Source organism: Hibiscus syriacus, unplaced genomic scaffold (assembly GCF_006381635.1).
Source record: "Hibiscus syriacus cultivar Baekdansim isolate YM2019G1 unplaced genomic scaffold, ASM638163v2 tig00110502_pilon, whole genome shotgun sequence".
NCBI classification, from domain to species: domain Eukaryota; kingdom Viridiplantae; phylum Streptophyta; class Magnoliopsida; order Malvales; family Malvaceae; genus Hibiscus; species Hibiscus syriacus.
This window is the reverse complement of record NW_024062763.1, coordinates 355471-373239: the sequence shown is the minus strand read 5'-3', so window position 1 is coordinate 373239 and position 17769 is coordinate 355471. Positions and strand designations below refer to the sequence as shown.

Here is a 17769-nt window from a genome sequence, read left to right as displayed (position 1 = left end):
GATGAGTATGTCAGATTCAGTGGTAGCGAAAAGCAAGAGCTTCGAGAATGTCAGTGAATCCGGAAAAGTAAGTCGTCATTTGATCGCGTGTAAATGTATGTCTTGTGGCCTGCAAATCTATGCAAGTATACACAATTGAAGCAAGTAATATAGTAGTAAGTGAGTTATCGTCTCCACAGGGATTGGTGGGAATTCTTGATGTTTGCTATAGCTAGAACTATGTATCACTAGTTAGTCCTAAGAATCTTGTCTAAAAAGAAAAACAAAACAATATCAAATGATATGAATGTAATACCTCAAATTTTGGATATGACCAAAATGAAAATTTTGAAATTTTGATGGTCAAAGTAAAAAATTGGGAAAAAGTTTAGGGAATTAAGTGATAATTTCCTAAAAAGAATTTTATTCCATAAATAGATGGTTTACTCTTGAAAATGGAGTTTTTATGGAAAACATATTTTTGGAATTTGAATTTTAGTAAAGAAAAACAAGAAAGGGTTAAAGTCCGATAAGGAATCGGTAATTCCGATCGAATTGGAATTTTACAAAATTTGAAGGATGTTATAAATGGTTGGAATATTATTTTAATATTTCATATCAGAGAATTTGGTATGGATATGTGCAAATTTTTAGATTTGACCGAAACAGTGGAATTTAGTGACTAAAATGCAAATTTGAAAATTCAAGGGATATTCGGAAATGAAAGTCAAATTAATTTATATTTGACTTTTTAATATGATAATGATCAGATGGCTTGATTTTATGGTGAATATGGAAATTCATTAATGGCAAAATGGAAATTCTCATAGGATTGAATAAAAAAAAATGCTATCATAATATATATTGCCATGTGATAGATTAAATTATCATTAAAATCAATCATGGAAGAGCATTTCCATTCTTCTTCCTCAAGGGCCGGCACTTTCAAGCAAGAAGGTAAACATCTTTAGTTTTAATTTTGAAGCTATTTCTTGAGAATTAGACTCGGTGTGGTTAGGAAAAATGTTCTACGTTCAATTCTTACATTTGACATGAATATTATAGGGTTCATGTTCAAGTTCATCTTGAGTTGATGAAGGGGATGATGATTCTTGTGTTTTATGGGTTTTGAAGAGTTAAGTGATTTTAAAGATTGATTGTAAGAATTGATGAAGAACATAAGAATGAAGTTAAAGAAAAGAGTTTGGATTTGAATCTGACAGGAGGTTCAAAAATTCACCAGAAATTATATAAAACTAATTTGGAAGTTATTTTATATATTGTGTTCATATATCGATCTAGTTTTTTTAAAACAAACAGAATCAATTTCATACTGTATACAAAAAGATATGAATTTTTAACCAAGGAAAGGTCAGAAAAATCGGACAGCAGATTCTGCAAAACAGATTCTGTTGATCAACTTTGAAAATTCACCATAAATTTTACAGAATGAATTAGAAGGAGTTATTTATATGGATAGATTCATATTCGAGTCTAGTTTTCAATGGAAGAAACGGAATTGAATTCCAGTGTGTATATCAATACATAATATTGATTCTTTAAAGGTATTGCGAGTTGTTTGAATATGGAAAATGGATGGGTTGTTGTGTAAGTGTTATATAATTGAGTGTACTATGCTGGAATTATTAGTATTAAGAATTTAAGTGGTAAAATGGTGAAGGACCATTTTGGGTAAATTGGAAAAGTTGGTTCCAATGTTATAGGAATGATTAAGTATGAGTATTTTGATAGAAATGAGTTCAAGTATATTTTAGAGTTATTTTGGAATGTGTTTATGTTAGTACAATACTAACATATGAAATCGTTATGAATGATGATTTATACAGATTGTGATTTATTTGTAATCGAAGCAAATCAAATATAAAAGGGCTTATGGTGGACAATAGTGAGGCTCATATATTTTGAAAGACATAAAGTGTCAAGGTGAGTGCAATACATGCATGAAATTATACATGGATGTTTTATACATCATTAGGAAGACTTGCGATAAGTCGACCTTGTTTATATCATCATGATATATGTCATTTTTATAACTTTGACATGACATTGAAATGTCATGGTATGAAATCAAAATGCATTGATCATGAAAAATATGATTTTACCATGAATGTTTTCGGGTATGAACTGCCCAATTTTAAATATTGATGATACTTTGCCATGGATGGATCAAATAAAATAGACTATATGCCCAAAGTAAGTCATTGAGGGACAGGTATAGTTGGCATGCCATAGAGTATAGCAGTGCATGTTTATATTAGCACTATAGTGTGTGAGGACACTAAGTGCAGGTTTATGTCTGGATTAGCACTATAGGTAAGCTTAGTGTAGGTGGTGGGCACGACCTTATGTGTATTATCCGGATTAGCACTATGGCGTAAGCTTAGTGTAGGTTTACCACTACGGTGCAGGTTTAGCACTACGGTGCAGGTATTTTACTCGTATACCCAGGGTCCTCAGGGTTGTATATTGGGCTATAGGCTATGATTTATGGTTTATTGCTTAATAAATGGTAAGCATGCAAATAAGCTTACGAGCTTATGGAATAATGGAAAGTATATGGGTAAAATAAGCTTATGGGCTTATGGAATAATGGTAAGTATTGGTAAAATAAGCTTACGAGCTTAGGTACAATGGTAAATTTTGGTAAAAAGCTTACGAGCTTATGGTTAATAATGGTAAAATATTTGTTATGCAAATAAAATGATTTTATGGAAATTTGAATTTGACATTGAAAAGCATGCATGAATTGTATTGTTTATTATTTTAATTGCCTCACTAAGTATATACTTAGCGTGTGATGATTTTCACGCGTAGGTAAAAAGTCAGTAATGGAATAAAGAGTTTAAAGCGTCATCAAAGATCGAGAAGTATATTTCAATATCAGTAAGACATCCTAAGTTGTAATGTTAGTTTTATTAGTAACATATAATTATAAATGTTTTATTTGTTTTGTTAAACAAATTTGGAAACAAAAAGGTAATTTTATGAGTTTTGTATAATGCTGAAATTACTGTAGCATTACGGTAGCAATTACTGTAGTGCATCAATGCTAATATTAATTCGATGTTTTGATGCATCGATGCATGTTCACGTTACTGTAGCACATCGATGCACTGTTCATAAAAAATCTTTTGAATTAAATTTGCTATAACAAAATATAAATTATATGATATGATATTTTTATAATATCAATTATTATTTTAAGAAAGTAAATTTTTAATCGTTTTAGAAAAGAAAATGGTTTTAAAATTCGGGTGACATCTATAATCTATATAGGTATAATTATACGGGTTATGGGTGTGACAATGAACATATGAAAAAGTGTTGTCGAGGCGAGAAAAATTATAAAGTGAAGTGAACAAAAGTTTGGTCGAGGTAATAAAAATATGCAAAGGTAAACTAATAAAAGTTGTCAAGGCAAATAAAAATGTTGAGTTTAATATATTCTGAAAAACCTCACACAATCAGACTTCTAACGGAGCACTTGGGTTGAATTTGTTATGCCAAGAAACTATTCTATGTCTAGGATGATTTACTATACTGTGCCTATAATTCCTGACATGTTTTACTAGAGTGTTCCTAGAACTTTTGCTACGACAATACTACTCAACATGAACTATAACCCTTGGTTTGTCAAACTGTTGCTATGACAATACTCCCTAGCGTAAACTGTAGCTTTTAGTCTATCTTACTCAAGCATTTACCCTTTTTAGTCAAATAAAACCCTCTCCTTATCTCTAAGGAATATTAAAACCTCACCATCCCGGATTAGGTCCCTTGTTCACTTGGATCTAACCTAACTCTCTCGATATTAGGTATCAACTCCTAGAAAAATGGCAATCTCTCGAAAGCTCTTACAGTGTCAAGGCAAAAGATTAAAATACTGAACAAAATAACACTTAGCATAAAAAACTTCATCATCATTAACAATAAAATAAAGTATCATCAAAGCATCATCCAACACCAAATAAAACAGTTTATGGTGTGGTAAATATCATCCCAAAATTTAGTCTTTAAGTACAAACCCTTAAAAGATATGAAAACGAAGAACATAAAAAAGAAAACTCCCAAAACATAGCTTTGACGTGACATTTAGACCACCACCATGAATGCTCTAGCGGCCAGGGCACCAAGGACGGTCGAGTGGGGACGGTAGAAAAAGTGAGTTACTGTCGCCACTTACTTCTAGCCTCTTTTCAAGGTATATTCTCCTCTCTTCGATCCCTTTATGAAGAGATATAATGGGGTATTTATAGTGGGAATTTCAAGGGTTTAATACCCTTAGAAATTCCCTAAATACCCTCGATTTCATACTGTAACATCCCAAATCAGGGTCAGTGACTAAATTGCAAATTTTGAAAGTTTTGTGTTCAATTTAGAAATGAAATTTAAAAGTCTTGGGATTTAAGTAAAGAATTTTCATATTCGATTAAATAGAAAAGATGGATGAACTAAAGGGGCAAAATGGTCTTTTCATGGGAAAGATTTTTATCTTCCCTTTTTGAGTATTATAAACGTGGGAAAATGAGAGAGTTCCGGACTTCTCTTCTTCATTCTCTTCTTTTCCACCATGAAGCCATAAGCAAAGGTAAGATCTCTTGTTAGTTGATATTTAGCTGAATTTAGGATTTGGTTATGATTATTGGATGATAATTAAGCTTAAGGAAAGCTTAAATCATCTTAAAGCAAAGGATGGTGGAATTAGGAGAGATTAAAGATTTTAAGTTTTTGAATGAAATCATGAAATAAAGTTGATAAGTTGAATTTTAAGTTGAATTTGACTTGTCAATAGTTGAATTAAGAGATTTGGAGTGATAGAAAGGAATTTAGAACATGTTGAAATTTGAGTATAATTATTGAATTTCATTAAGAGGAGAGGATTTTGAGAATTAAGATGGGCTAAATGAGTACAAATGGGCTTAAGTATGGTGTTTGAGTTTAGTATATAAAGAGGTTGAAATATGAAGTGTTTAAGATAAAATGAAGTAAATTTCGTGTTGAAAATATGATTTCTGGGCTAGGGGAATCGGTACCATTCAGGAATCAATACCCCCTCAAACGAACCAGAAATTCCAGAATCTCATAGGGGAACCGATTCCCCCGCAGGAGGGAACCGATTCCCCCTAAAGGAAAATTGTGAATATGGGTTTAATAAGTTCGTTTAAGTTGCTAGTATCCAATTACAAGATGTAGGTATCTAATGATTGCCTTAAAATGTACATTTATAGATTCTGCGTAAAGCAATTCCGGAACATTTGGCAAGTAAGATCGATCAAGGGAAAGATAAGAGATTGGAATTGACTAGTGAGGCCAAGGTGAGTGCATACTAGTGACATGTAGTGTTTAATGGAAATAAGACTTGCGATCAGTCTATTTCCTAGAGTAATATGCATGAAGTCATAGACATGATTATGTGTTGGTTATAACTATATGTGATTATATGTATTACATTGATTGTATGTATGCATGACTAAAGATAATGATGCTTTGTATATGCTATATGATTTATGTAAAACTTTATTATGTATAATGGAAGAAACATGGAATAAGTATATGATAGAGTCTAAGAAATGAAATGAACATGAGAGAATAAGATAATCAAGTATAAGTCTATGATATGGTTATAAGTGATTATATAGAAATGTTAGGAGACTTAAGAGAATAGTATAAATTCGAGGGCAAATAAGGATACATAAGTTATATAGGGAAGATTGATAAATTAAAGGAAACTATGGTTTATGTATTAAGTGAAGAGCTACAAGTTTATTAAAGAGAATTGTGGAAGTTATGAGAAATTGAACTAAATAAATAGATGGTTTTATGTGAGTAAAAGGGAAAATGATATAAAATAAGTGGAATTATTTTATAGGATAGATGATACTAATTGAACCTGTAATATAAACTTATAAAGGAGTACTTGGGTAAAATCATTATATGATACAATTATAGAATATTACTACACAATTATATTAAATATATATATGAGAATATGAGTAAGTTATTGGTTATTGATGGGACATATAAGAGTATAAATGTATGATAATATGAAAAAGTGAACTAAGTTTAATGATGTTGAACCCTATGAGTAAAGTTATGTTATTATAAGTAACATGATTATATGATCACAAGATATGATACATGATATGAGATATATGAAAGAGAAAAATATATGTTATATGAATATTATGACTATGCGATATATGGAAATGTTCTACGCGTAAGTGAACCATGTGTTATGTATATGGATTATGATTTTATATGACGATGAGCTATGTGAAAGAACTGCATGACTATGTGTATATGTGAATGTATGTTAACAAAATATTAATGCCCATGTTATGTCATGAGAGCTGGGGTATAGTTGGCATGCCAAGAGTCGAGGGTCTACGCGGTCCTTCGGGACATATATGTATCTTTGGAACATGTATGAAGTCTGGTGAGACACATACTTGATCCTTGGCATATGTATGATTCTTAAGGAATGATATGTGGTTCTTCGGGACATATATGTATTCTTTGGAACATGTGTGAAGTCTGTTGAGACACATACTTGATCCTAGTATATGTATATGATTCTTAAGGAGTGATATGTGGTCCTTAGGACATTATTATATGGCACTACAGTGCAATTCTACGCGACACTCCGGTGCAATTCTACGTGGCACTTCGGTGCAATTATACGAGCTGTGGTGACAGCATAGTGCACAACCTCTATAGACTCACATATCTATAGTTCTCACATGTGTACATGGGCTTTGAAAAGATAACATAATTTGATATAATGATATGTGTATTCTCGTGATATGGTAGAAAGTGCATATATGTCATGGTGATATGAGATGCTATGCGTTTATGTATTATATGATTATAGAAATTAGTAATGTATTGTGGCATATTAAAATATATATAATATGTTTATATTCATTATATGCTCATATAACGGAATTGAAGTAATGACAAGGGAATTAATAAGGATAAACAGGTTGGTGATATGAGAACAATGTATGTGATATATGTATATGATGTGTGATATGAATTGCATGATATGATATATGTGTGATAGGGGTTATGGTATCTGTTACATAATATACATGAATATATGTTGATGTATATGTAAATGAGTTGTATAATTTGATAGCATAAAACAGTCATGCATGATTAATGGTATGAATTCCATTAGATTTTTTATTTTATGCCTCACTAAGTCATCGACTTAGCGTGTGAGTGTTTCACACGCAGGTTACGAAAGTGAATATAGAAGCTGTGAGGAGCAATACAGGTCAGCATCTCCCTTACAAGATTTCAGATCAGAAAATAGATGAGTTAAATGATTTTTGTTATTTTGAATATAGTTGGCATGTACTAATTGATTGAGTTAGATATGCTCTGATCGATTTTGGTTATTGTGGTCAAATTATGTAACTAAACTGCTTTTACTTTAATGAAAGCTTTAAATTTTCTTTGAATTTTGTCAAGAGTCAAAGTTTGAAAAGTCAATGTGACACCTCGGACTCGTATCCGGGTTGGGTACGGGTTGGGGGTGTTACATTTAATGGTATCAGAACTAAGGTTTAGCCGATTCTCGGCATAAACCGAAGTCCAAAGTGTCATAAAATGTGTACATGCCATCATAGAGTGAAAATTTCGGATCTGATAGTGTAAGGAGTGTGTTGTGTTGCTAATAGAATAAAATTAGTTTAATATAGTAGAAATCTGATCGTGATAATTCTGAAATAAAGGGAAAGATGATATTCCTGATTGTTATAGCTATTCATCTACTCTGGCCAGGCAGGATGAATAGCGGACACCTCAGGAAATGCCTAGTAAGATCAAAAGTTGATTTCATAAAGCTGAAATCATATCTGAATAATGATAGAAAGTTTTCATTGTTTTGAATCGGAAACACGATATTGAGTAGTTTTGTTATTATGTGGATAAGATAGAATATGGTGAACAAGTGTCACTATAAGATTGTTAAAAAGATCAAAGGATGTGTGAGTATTTGTATAAGAATTCAAGAATAGATGCATCAGTGACAAATGTATAAGATATGGAGATAAGTTTATGAATTTAAGACAGAGGGATAATATGTGTATAAGCAAGAGTGTGGCTATAATAAGGGTTTGCATTCTAGATGAAAAGAGTTAGCGTTGGCTAACCAGATTATGTGATGGAAAATATATGTGAATTATAAGATTTTGAGATATTGTCAGAACAGAAAAACCAAAGATGAGGTGGATCTGGATACAGTTGTATATTTGGATCCTAATAATGTGGATTTGATAAGTTAAGTAAACTATTGCTGAGATAATTCCGACTGGAATGAATGATGAATGGTTCGATGAAGGTTTATGCTTTAGATTGGAATAATTGGTGGTGACTAACAGAATTATGTGATGGTAGTGTATCAAAGGTAAGGATTAGAAGATGATGTCAGGGTAAATTAATTAAGTAGGGTGTGAATTGAGACACGATTATGTATTTGATCACAGAAATGTAAGGTAATAGAGGAAACAAGAGAATAATATTGTATACGAATAAGGATGTGGGCTGGATAAGTGAGTAAATTGCACTGATTGGATTTCAACTGAGAAGATGAATATGATTAGTCTGATTAGGGCTTATGCCCTAAATTGGAAAAGTTGTGACTGATTAATTGTAATAGTATGGATAATAAAGTTCTAAGATTTGAAGAAAATATAAAGTTAGTTAATCAAGTATGATGTGGATTTGGATATGGTTTTGATCATATATGATGTAGGCAAGGAAATAAGTATTGGTGTGTTTAAAAGGAGCTTTGAGGAAGAAATACAAGTACAAGAGATGGTAAAGAATGAGGTTCTGTATAAGTAAAGCAAATTATCAAAGTTATGAAGATGCGATGAAGATTAGTAATCAGGGATAAGTATAAACGATATGAAAAGAGTATGAGAGCCTGAAGAAAAGATGTGATCTATGTTATAAGGAGATTGTGATGTTGGAAGGAATGAAAGAATAAAGGGATAGGAAAAGACAAAGATGGAGGTTAAACGATCAAGTAAGACAAGAGGTATATTGAGATATAAGTTATAAGTTGATATTGAAATAATACAATTTTCAATTATTAGAAGAACGAGAATGGGTGATTATTCTTTGAACAAATACGTAAGGGTTATATGAAAAGATTGTGTGTATAATACTTACAAGAATTAAGAAATGAGCAAAAGCTTTATTTATGTGCAAACACATAGAAATGATGGAAAAGATCAATTGATCCATAATAGTGAGGATTAAGGATTTGGGGTTGCTATCTATATAATGAATAATATTATATGGACTTATAAGATGTGGACGTATATGAAGAATTGAGTATGGGAAAATGGTAGGTTGTAGCGGTGGCAGGAAATATTAAGGGAAGCAACATGAAAATATTAGAAGACGTGATATTATAAGGCATGCAGTGAAAATCGAGGACTAATTTACTTTAAAGGAGGGAAGATTTGTAACATCCCAAATCAGTGTCAGTGACTAAATTGCAAATTTTGAAAGTTTTGTGTTCAATTTAGAAATGAAATTTAAAAGTCTTGGGATTTAAGTAAAGAATTTTCATATTCGATTAAATAGCAAAGATGGATGAACTAAAGGGGCAAAATGGTCTTTTCATGGGAAAGATTTTTATCTTCCTTTTTGAGTATTATAAACGTGGGAAAATGAGAGAGTTCCAGAATTCTCTTCTTCATTCTCTTCTTTTCCACCGTGAAGCCATAAGCAAAGGTAAGATCTCTTGTTAGTTGATATTTAGCTGAATTTAGGATTTGGTTAGATTATTGGATGATAATTAAGCTTAAGGAAAGCTTAAATCATTTTAAAAGCAAGGATGGTGGAATTAGGAGAGATTAAAGATTTTGAGTTTTTGAATGAAATCTGAAATAAAGTTGATAAGTTGAATTTTAAGTTGAATTTGACTTGTCAATAGTTGAATTAAGAGATTTGGAGTAATAGAAAGGAATTTAGAACATGTTGAAATTTGAGTATAATTATTGAATTTCATTAAGAGGAGAGGATTTTGAGAATTAAGATGGGTTAAATGAGTACAAATGGCTTAAGTATGTGTTTGAGTTTAGTATATAAAAGAGGTTGAAATATGAAGTGTTTAAGATGAAATGAAGTAAATTTCGTGTTGAAAATATGATTTCTGGGCTAGGAGAATCGGTACTTATTCAAGGGGAATCGATACCCCCTCAAACGAACCAGAAATTCCAGAATCTCATAGGGGAACCGATTCCCCCACAGGAGGGAACCGATTCCCCCACAGGAGGGAACCGATTCCCCCTAAAGAAAAATTGTGAATATGGGTTTAATAAGTTCGTTTAAGTTGCTAGTATCCAATTACAAGGTGTAGGTATCTAATGATTGCCTCAAAATGTACATTTATGTAGATTCTGCGTGTAAAGCAATTCCGGAACATTTGGCAAGTAAGATCGATCAAGGGAAAGATAAGAGATTGGAATTGACTAGTGAGGCCAAGGTGAGTGCATACTAGTGACATGTAGTGTTTAATGGAAATAAGACTTGCGATGAGTCTATTTCCTAGAGTAATATGCATGAAGTCATAGACATGATTATGTGTTGGTTATAACTATATGTGATTATATGTATTACATTGATTGTATGTATGCATGACTAAAGATAATGATATGCTTTGTATATGCTATATGATTTATGTAAAACTTTATTATGTAATAATGGAAGAACATGGAATAAGTATATGATAGAGTCATAAGAAATGAAATGAACATGAGAGAATAAGATAATCAAGTATAAGTCATATGATATGGTATAAGTGATTATACGAGAAATGTTAGGAGACTCTAAGAGAATAGTATAAATTCGAGGGCATAAATAAGGATACATAAGTTATATAGGGAAGATTGATAAATTAAAGGAAACTATGGTTTATGTATTAATGTGAAGAGCTACAAAGTTTATTAAAGAGTATTGTGGAAGTTATGAGAAATTGAACTAAATAAATAGATGGTTTATGTGAGTAAAAAGGGAAATGATATAAATAAGTGGAAATTATTTATAGGATAGAATGATACTAATTGAACCTGTAATATAAACTTTATAAAGGAGTACTTGGGTAAAATCATTATATGATACAATTATAGAATATTACTACACAAATTATATTAAAATAGTATATATGAGAATATGAGTAAGTTTATAGGTTATTGATGGGACATATAAGAGTATATAATGTATGATAATATGAAAAAGTGAACTAAGTTTAATGATGTTGAACCCTATGAGTAGAAGTTATTGATTATAAGTAACATGATTATATGATCACAAGATATGATACATGATATGAGATATATGAAAGAGAAAATATATGTTATATGAAATATTATATGACTATGCGATTATATGGAAATGTTCTACGCGTAAGTGAACCATGTGTTTATATGTATATGGGATATGTGATTTATATGACGATGAGCTATGTGAAAGAACTACATGACTATGTGTATATGTGAATGTATGTTAACATAAATATTAATGCCCATGTTATGTGTCATGAGAGCTAGGGGTATAGTTGGCATGCCAAGAGTCGAGGGTCTACGCGGTCCTTCGGGACATATATGTATTCTTTGGAACATGTGTGAAGTCTGGTGAGACACATACTTGATCCTTGGCATATGTATATGATTCTTAAGGAATGATATGTGGTTCTTCGGGACATATATGTATTCTTTGGAATATGTGTGAAGTCTGGTGAGACACATACTTGATCCCTAGTATATGTATATGATTCTTAAGGAATGATATGTGGTCCTTATGGACATTATTATATGGCACTACAGTGCAATTCTACGCGGCACTCATGTGCAATTCTACGTGGCACTTCGGTGTAATTATACGAGCTGTAGTGACAGTATAGTGCACAACCTCTATAAACTCACATATCTATAGTTCTCACATGTGTACATGGGCTTTGAAAAGAGAACATAATTTGATATAATGATATGTGTATTTCTTGTGATATGGTATAAGTGCATATATATCATGGTGATATGAGATGCTATGCATTTATGTATTATATGATTATAGAAATTAGTAACGTATTGTGGCATATTAAAATATATTTAATATGTTTATATTCATTATATGCTCATATGACGGAATTGAAGTAGTGACAAGGGAATTAGTAAGGATAAATAGGTTGGTGATATGAGAACAATGTATGTGATATATGTATATGATGTGTGATATGAATTGCATAATATGATATATGTGTGATAGGGGGTTATGGTATCTGTTACATAATATACATGAATATATGTTAATGTATATGTAAATGAGTTGTATAATTTAATAGCATAAAACAGTCATGCATGATTAGTGGGTATGAATTCCATTAGATGTGTTTTCTTTATGCTTCACTAAGTCATCGACTTAGCGTGTGAGTGTTTCACACGCAGGTTACAGAAAGTGAATATAGAAACTGTGAGGAGCAATACAGGTCAACATCTCCCTTACAAGATTTCATATTAGAAAATAGATGAGTTAAATGATTTTTGTTATTTTGAATATAGTTGGCATGTACTAATTGATTGAGTTAAATATGCTCTGATCGATTTTGGTTATTGTGGTCAAATTATGTAACTAAACTGCTTTTACTTTAATGAAAGCTTTAAATTTTCTTTGAATTTTGTCAAGAGTCAAAGTTTGAAAAGTCAATGTGACACCTTGGACTCGTATCCGGGTCGGGTACGGGTTAGGGGTATTACACATACCCATTAAGTGAATAAAAAAACAGTTGACAGTGATCTAAAAGACATAAAACACAATATTTTTACGGAGTTATCATCTTTTCAGTTCAAGAGGTTATGAATGAGAGTATGATAAGATCGAATAAAGTATTGCTACTCGGAAATAAACCTGAGCCATATCTCTAGCTAGCTAGTTCCACAGTTAATAAACAATAAACTTAGTAATCATCAGTGAATCACGAAAACCATAGAGACTTCTCTTTAGTCAAGGTGACTAAAAGCGTCCTTAAGGAACGAACGACCATGATAGAGCTCCTTAGTAAATAACAACAGTAACAAACTAATAAATCTTCGCATAATGTTTTATCTAAGAGAACGAGCGAGATAGCAACTAGTGAGAGGATGACTTCACTTTAGTGAGTCCAGTTATGCTAAGCTATAGCTAGATTACCTTAGTTGCCCTAGTAGGGCATTATTAGTGCGAGAGGCATTTCATGAGCTAATTAGGGCGAGAGGCTCAAACACTCGTGAGGAGTAGGTTAGTGATTTCATTGTTGTGTGGCCTTTGGGCCTTATGTATGCATGGGTAATAATGATTATGAATTGCCTTAAGGGCCTAAGACACTAAAATATTGTTAAGGTTTTGCATAACGTTCTAAGAGAGAGAACAATCGAAATACTAGTAAGTGAGGGAACGTTCTCACCTACTTATATTGTAAATGAAAAGATAACAAGGAGATAATAATACTATACGTGTGATAAACATATGAACCTTATGAGGTAAGATTCTATAAGACTTATGCCTTTGTTTGCCGCTCGAAAAACGATAAGGACACCCGAGCTACATGTATGAATGAAGATTGTCTAAAGTATATGTATGTGAAATATCCATATATATGCCTACAATGCTAAGGCACTTTAGTATCAGTGCGAACGCACTTCCATATCAGTACTGAGACACTTTAATACCAGTGCTAAGGCACTTCCATAAATTGATGGCAATGACAATATATATATATATATATATATATTGTGTTTGGATAAGTATCATGCTTATTGCATTCTGTCACCGTTTAGTATTACTATTAAAGACCTAATATTTGTATACTCATGGCGAGGCTCTTAGTAGAAGACTAAGGGAAGCATGAGACACAAACTATAGCGATAAAACTGTTAAACCCTAAGTAGGTAGCGCTTGATCTAGATCTTGCATGTACCTACTGCTTAGTACTATGTCTTTAGCATGCTTAAGTTTATGAAATTCTTATGCTGATCTAGATTAGTGATTATACTGTTGGGATTCGTAACCTTAACCTTCGGATGTTTTCCATTGGCAGGTCTTTAGCTTGGGTAGTTCGTGGAGCAACATTGTAGCAGGATTCCCAGCATCTCCGTCAGAGTACTGTACTGTAGTTTTAGTGGGCATATGTATTCATAGAATCTTACGTATGTATTTGAGTTGTAAACTACAAGATGTATTATTTTATTTTAATTATGTGCCATGGATCTATATTTTATAAAATGCTTTTTTTAACAGTTAATTATTTTTTATTTATGATAATATTCAATATGTTTGAAAGGAAAATGAATAGACTTTTGAAAATCAGGGTTACCTCAGTAGCCTAGTGTAATACTTTAGGCTTAATAGGGTTTAGGATGTTACACCATCATCATTGAAAGAAATAAAAAAATGCTTCCATATCATCAGTTATGTTAATTTTTTAATAATGAGTAATCAAAATGAAACCAAAATATAATGACCAAAACAGAATAAAAGTGATAAGTAGGGCACTAAAGTTGTAGTTTACCCTATTTGTTTTCTCCTGCAGAATGGCGAACGTGGCCCAACCCAGCAAAAGCTCAGAAGAAGCTGATAAGCTCGAAGCTATAAGCATTCAACAAGGCGAGGAGAAGCGATCAGAGCTATGTCCATGGAAGCTCTTTGACACTCCCCACCATTTCTCTTAGCCCCAACAAATCTCACAAACCATTGCCCCAAATAGCTAAAACCAGATTTCCCATTGGCGTACATAGCCACTTCAACCTTTCCTTATCCAATTCTTGTATTTCTTCATCTAAAACTCCAATAACAGCTTCTTCCTCTGTTTCTTCTTCTTCCTCTTCTTCTTCAACAACAAGAAGAAGAAGGATTAATGACGGCCACTGGATGGTGCTAATGGCTAAGCCCCCAGAAGGTGTCAAATCCAAGCCCCAAATCATTGATTACTACGTCAACACTCTTGAAACAGTTTTGGGGTCCAAAAAAGATGCTCAGATGTGTATATACGACGCTTCTTGTGATACCCACTTTGGGTTTTGCTGCCATATTGACGAACAAGCCTCCCGTGAACTTGCTCGTCAGTGTTTTCTTCCTTTTTTCACGTTGGTTCCCCCCCCCCTCCTTTATCTCTGCTTATTTTTGGATTTTTCATCTCTTCATTTGTAGGTTTACCTGAGGTTTTATTGGTTAAGCCAGACCCAGATTACAATTCTAAGCAAAAAGATTACAATTCACAGTTGTTTCCTGCTGGGAACACCAAACACTGGCTTGTTCGAATGGATAAGCCTGGAATTGGGGTTGTCACAAAGGCACAAATGGTTGATTATTATACACAAATACTCACCAAAGTGTTGGGAAAGTAAGTATTTTGTTCACTATGCATGAAAGAAATCCGGTTTTCCATCACAAGTTTTGTTCATTTTTGGAGTGAAATGATTGTTGCAGTGAGATGGATGCTCAAATGTGCATATACCATGTATCTTGGCAATCCCAGTTTGGTTTCTGTTGTGAACTCGGCGAAGAATGCGCGAACGAACTAGCCGGTCTGTATATGCGCTTTGAATATGTATTTGTAAGTTCAAATTGTGTTTGAAGTTTTGGGATTAATGCTTCTTCCTTTTATCACAGGCGTGCCTGGAGTTTTATCTGTTGAGCTAGATAGGAATTTTGTGTCGGAGAACAAAGACTATGGAGGTTTCTCTCTTGTCTTACATAATTTTATCGCGTTTCTATTTCGTATTAGTTTCGGTCTTTGACTTGTCCGCTTGGCAAGAATTCAGGAAGGGTATATGAATTCAAAGGTCACAAACAGGAAATGTAGATAAAATTTGTGTGCGTGACTAGTTGGATAAATGATCTTTTAGTTTGAAGGAAATGCCTACCTTCATATATCAGATGATGATATATAATATCATATAATGTTTTCCCTGCAAGTAAGATAATCGGTTCTCATTATCACAATTTAAAATTTGGTTTGTATTTTTTTCCCTCTTAGCTTTTGTTATCTTAGGATTATTTTTCCCTCATTATTAACATTCAACATTTTGTTCTTATTTGATCCAACATATATGATTATCAATGTATCTGTTTCTTTTATCCTTCTTTCCTTGCAATACAGACTAACAATTCGCAATTTCCAGGTAGTACTTCGCAAAATTCTACGAGTCTGCCAGAGGCTTCAGAAGCTAGTGAAACAACCTCCATAAGAACTAAGAAACTTTTCATAACAGGTAATTACTGCTGCAAATCTTATTTTATAATCTTTCACTTACACAGACATTGTCTTTGTTTCATGGTATTTGTTTTACTTGTTGATATGGTGTTTTGGATCATATAAAAAGGAGAAGTTTTGTTGCACCATCTGTTTGTTGCATCATTGCCTACCCTAGTCTTTTCATATTCTTTAATGGGGTCCAAAACTTTGAGGCACTGTGGATTTGTTTTTGTACCTTTTCTTATTTGCTAATTTACGGTCTTTGTGATCTGCTGTACTTCTCGAACAGGCCTGTCATTTTACACATCTGAGAAGACATTGCGTTCACATTTTGAAGGTTTCGGTGAGCTTGTTGAAGGTATCTTTGCATGTTTCATGGATAAAGTTTCATGCAAACAAAATGTAGATTTACTTGCTAATGATTCTTCTGTTCTCAACAGTTAAAATCATAACGGACAAGATCTCTAAAAGATCTAAAGGGTATGCATTTGTGGAATACAACACAGAGGAGGCCGCGAGTGCTGCACTTAAGGAGATGAATGGCAAGGTATACGATTGAGAGCAGCCGTTTTTATTTGCGGACTTTCTACACCATCATTTCTGGCTTACGACCTGTAAATATAAATCAAGCTAGAGAGAGGTTTAATGCTTTCTTGTTTGCTTTTGTAGATCATTAATGGGTGGATGATAGTTGTCGATGTTGCCAAGACTAAACCACCGCACAGCTTCAGCAAAGGTCGACCAAGAACGACAGTCTGACCAGAAAGAAAAGAAAGTTGAAGCAAATGCCCCTTTTCAGCATCGACGACAATTTTGCAGGACTGCCAGAATTTGGTACATCAAAATTACTAGAAACTATACACATATATGCCTATCTTTTGTTCCAATTCATTTAGGATTGCTATCTGAGCTATGACAGCATGCTTTGGGGTGTGTATAGGGAACCAAATTAGTCCGTTTCATGAAAATAGCATTGTATGTTGTAGCAATTGTATTACTGAATTCAACTGTCGATTTGTTAAAATATTAATCCGAAATTCTAGAAATGCAATCAACTACTCGTCCGAGTTTAGCATTTGTCTTGTTCCAAGTAAGAATTTATTCAAATCCTTTTGAGTTATTACTCATCCAATGCTAGAAAAACTGAAGATGATCAATATCTATTCACGATTTTCCTTTTCTTAAATTATAGTTGTAATTTGGAATGAGATGAACCATTTTCCTTTCCTTCCACCGATTATCTTCAATCGTTCACCGCTACATATCCCTTCAATCGCAACTCAAACAAATGATATGGACATGCATTATATGTATTGATTCAGCAACATCCAGGGACCACGGACTCCAATTGTTCCATGGGAAGACAACAAATGATAGGGATGTTCAAATATTTAACAGGGATGTTCAAATATTTAACACTCCTTGCTTTGCTTTAAGGATTGCAGGCACCAATTCTTTGGCGTAGATGCTCGATCTTGCTGGCTGGAGGAGGTTTGCAAACAGGCCTGCTAACTGATACT

General features: G+C 32.9%; 1 protein-coding gene across 1 annotated transcript; it reads left to right on the top strand.

Annotated features, from left to right (window-relative positions):
* The first annotated feature begins 1 nt into the window (after position 1).
* On the top strand, positions 2-17142 carry LOC120129524 (organelle RRM domain-containing protein 1, chloroplastic-like). The gene is made up of 10 exons (XM_039146995.1): positions 2-67; positions 14093-14164; positions 14659-15112; positions 15202-15394; positions 15481-15578; positions 15664-15729; positions 16176-16265; positions 16539-16607; positions 16690-16796; positions 16919-17142. The coding sequence occupies exons 1-10, from the start codon at positions 2-4 to the stop codon at positions 17006-17008; spliced, it is 1305 nt and encodes a 434-aa protein (XP_039002926.1). The 3' UTR covers positions 17009-17142.
* Positions 17143-17769: the final 627 nt, after the last annotated feature.

Excerpts from the sequence above, each read along its gene's own strand:
- LOC120129524 (XM_039146995.1), top strand. The coding sequence starts at position 2 with ATGAGTATGTCAGATTCAGTGGTAGCGAAAAGCAAGAGCTTCGAGAAT. Across the intron at positions 15,113-15,201 it reads AGCCTCCCGTGAACTTGCTC|GTTTACCTGAGGTTTTATTG; the intron begins GTCAGTGTTTTC and ends CTTCATTTGTAG. Across the intron at positions 16,797-16,918 it reads TTAAGGAGATGAATGGCAAG|ATCATTAATGGGTGGATGAT; the intron begins GTATACGATTGA and ends TTGCTTTTGTAG.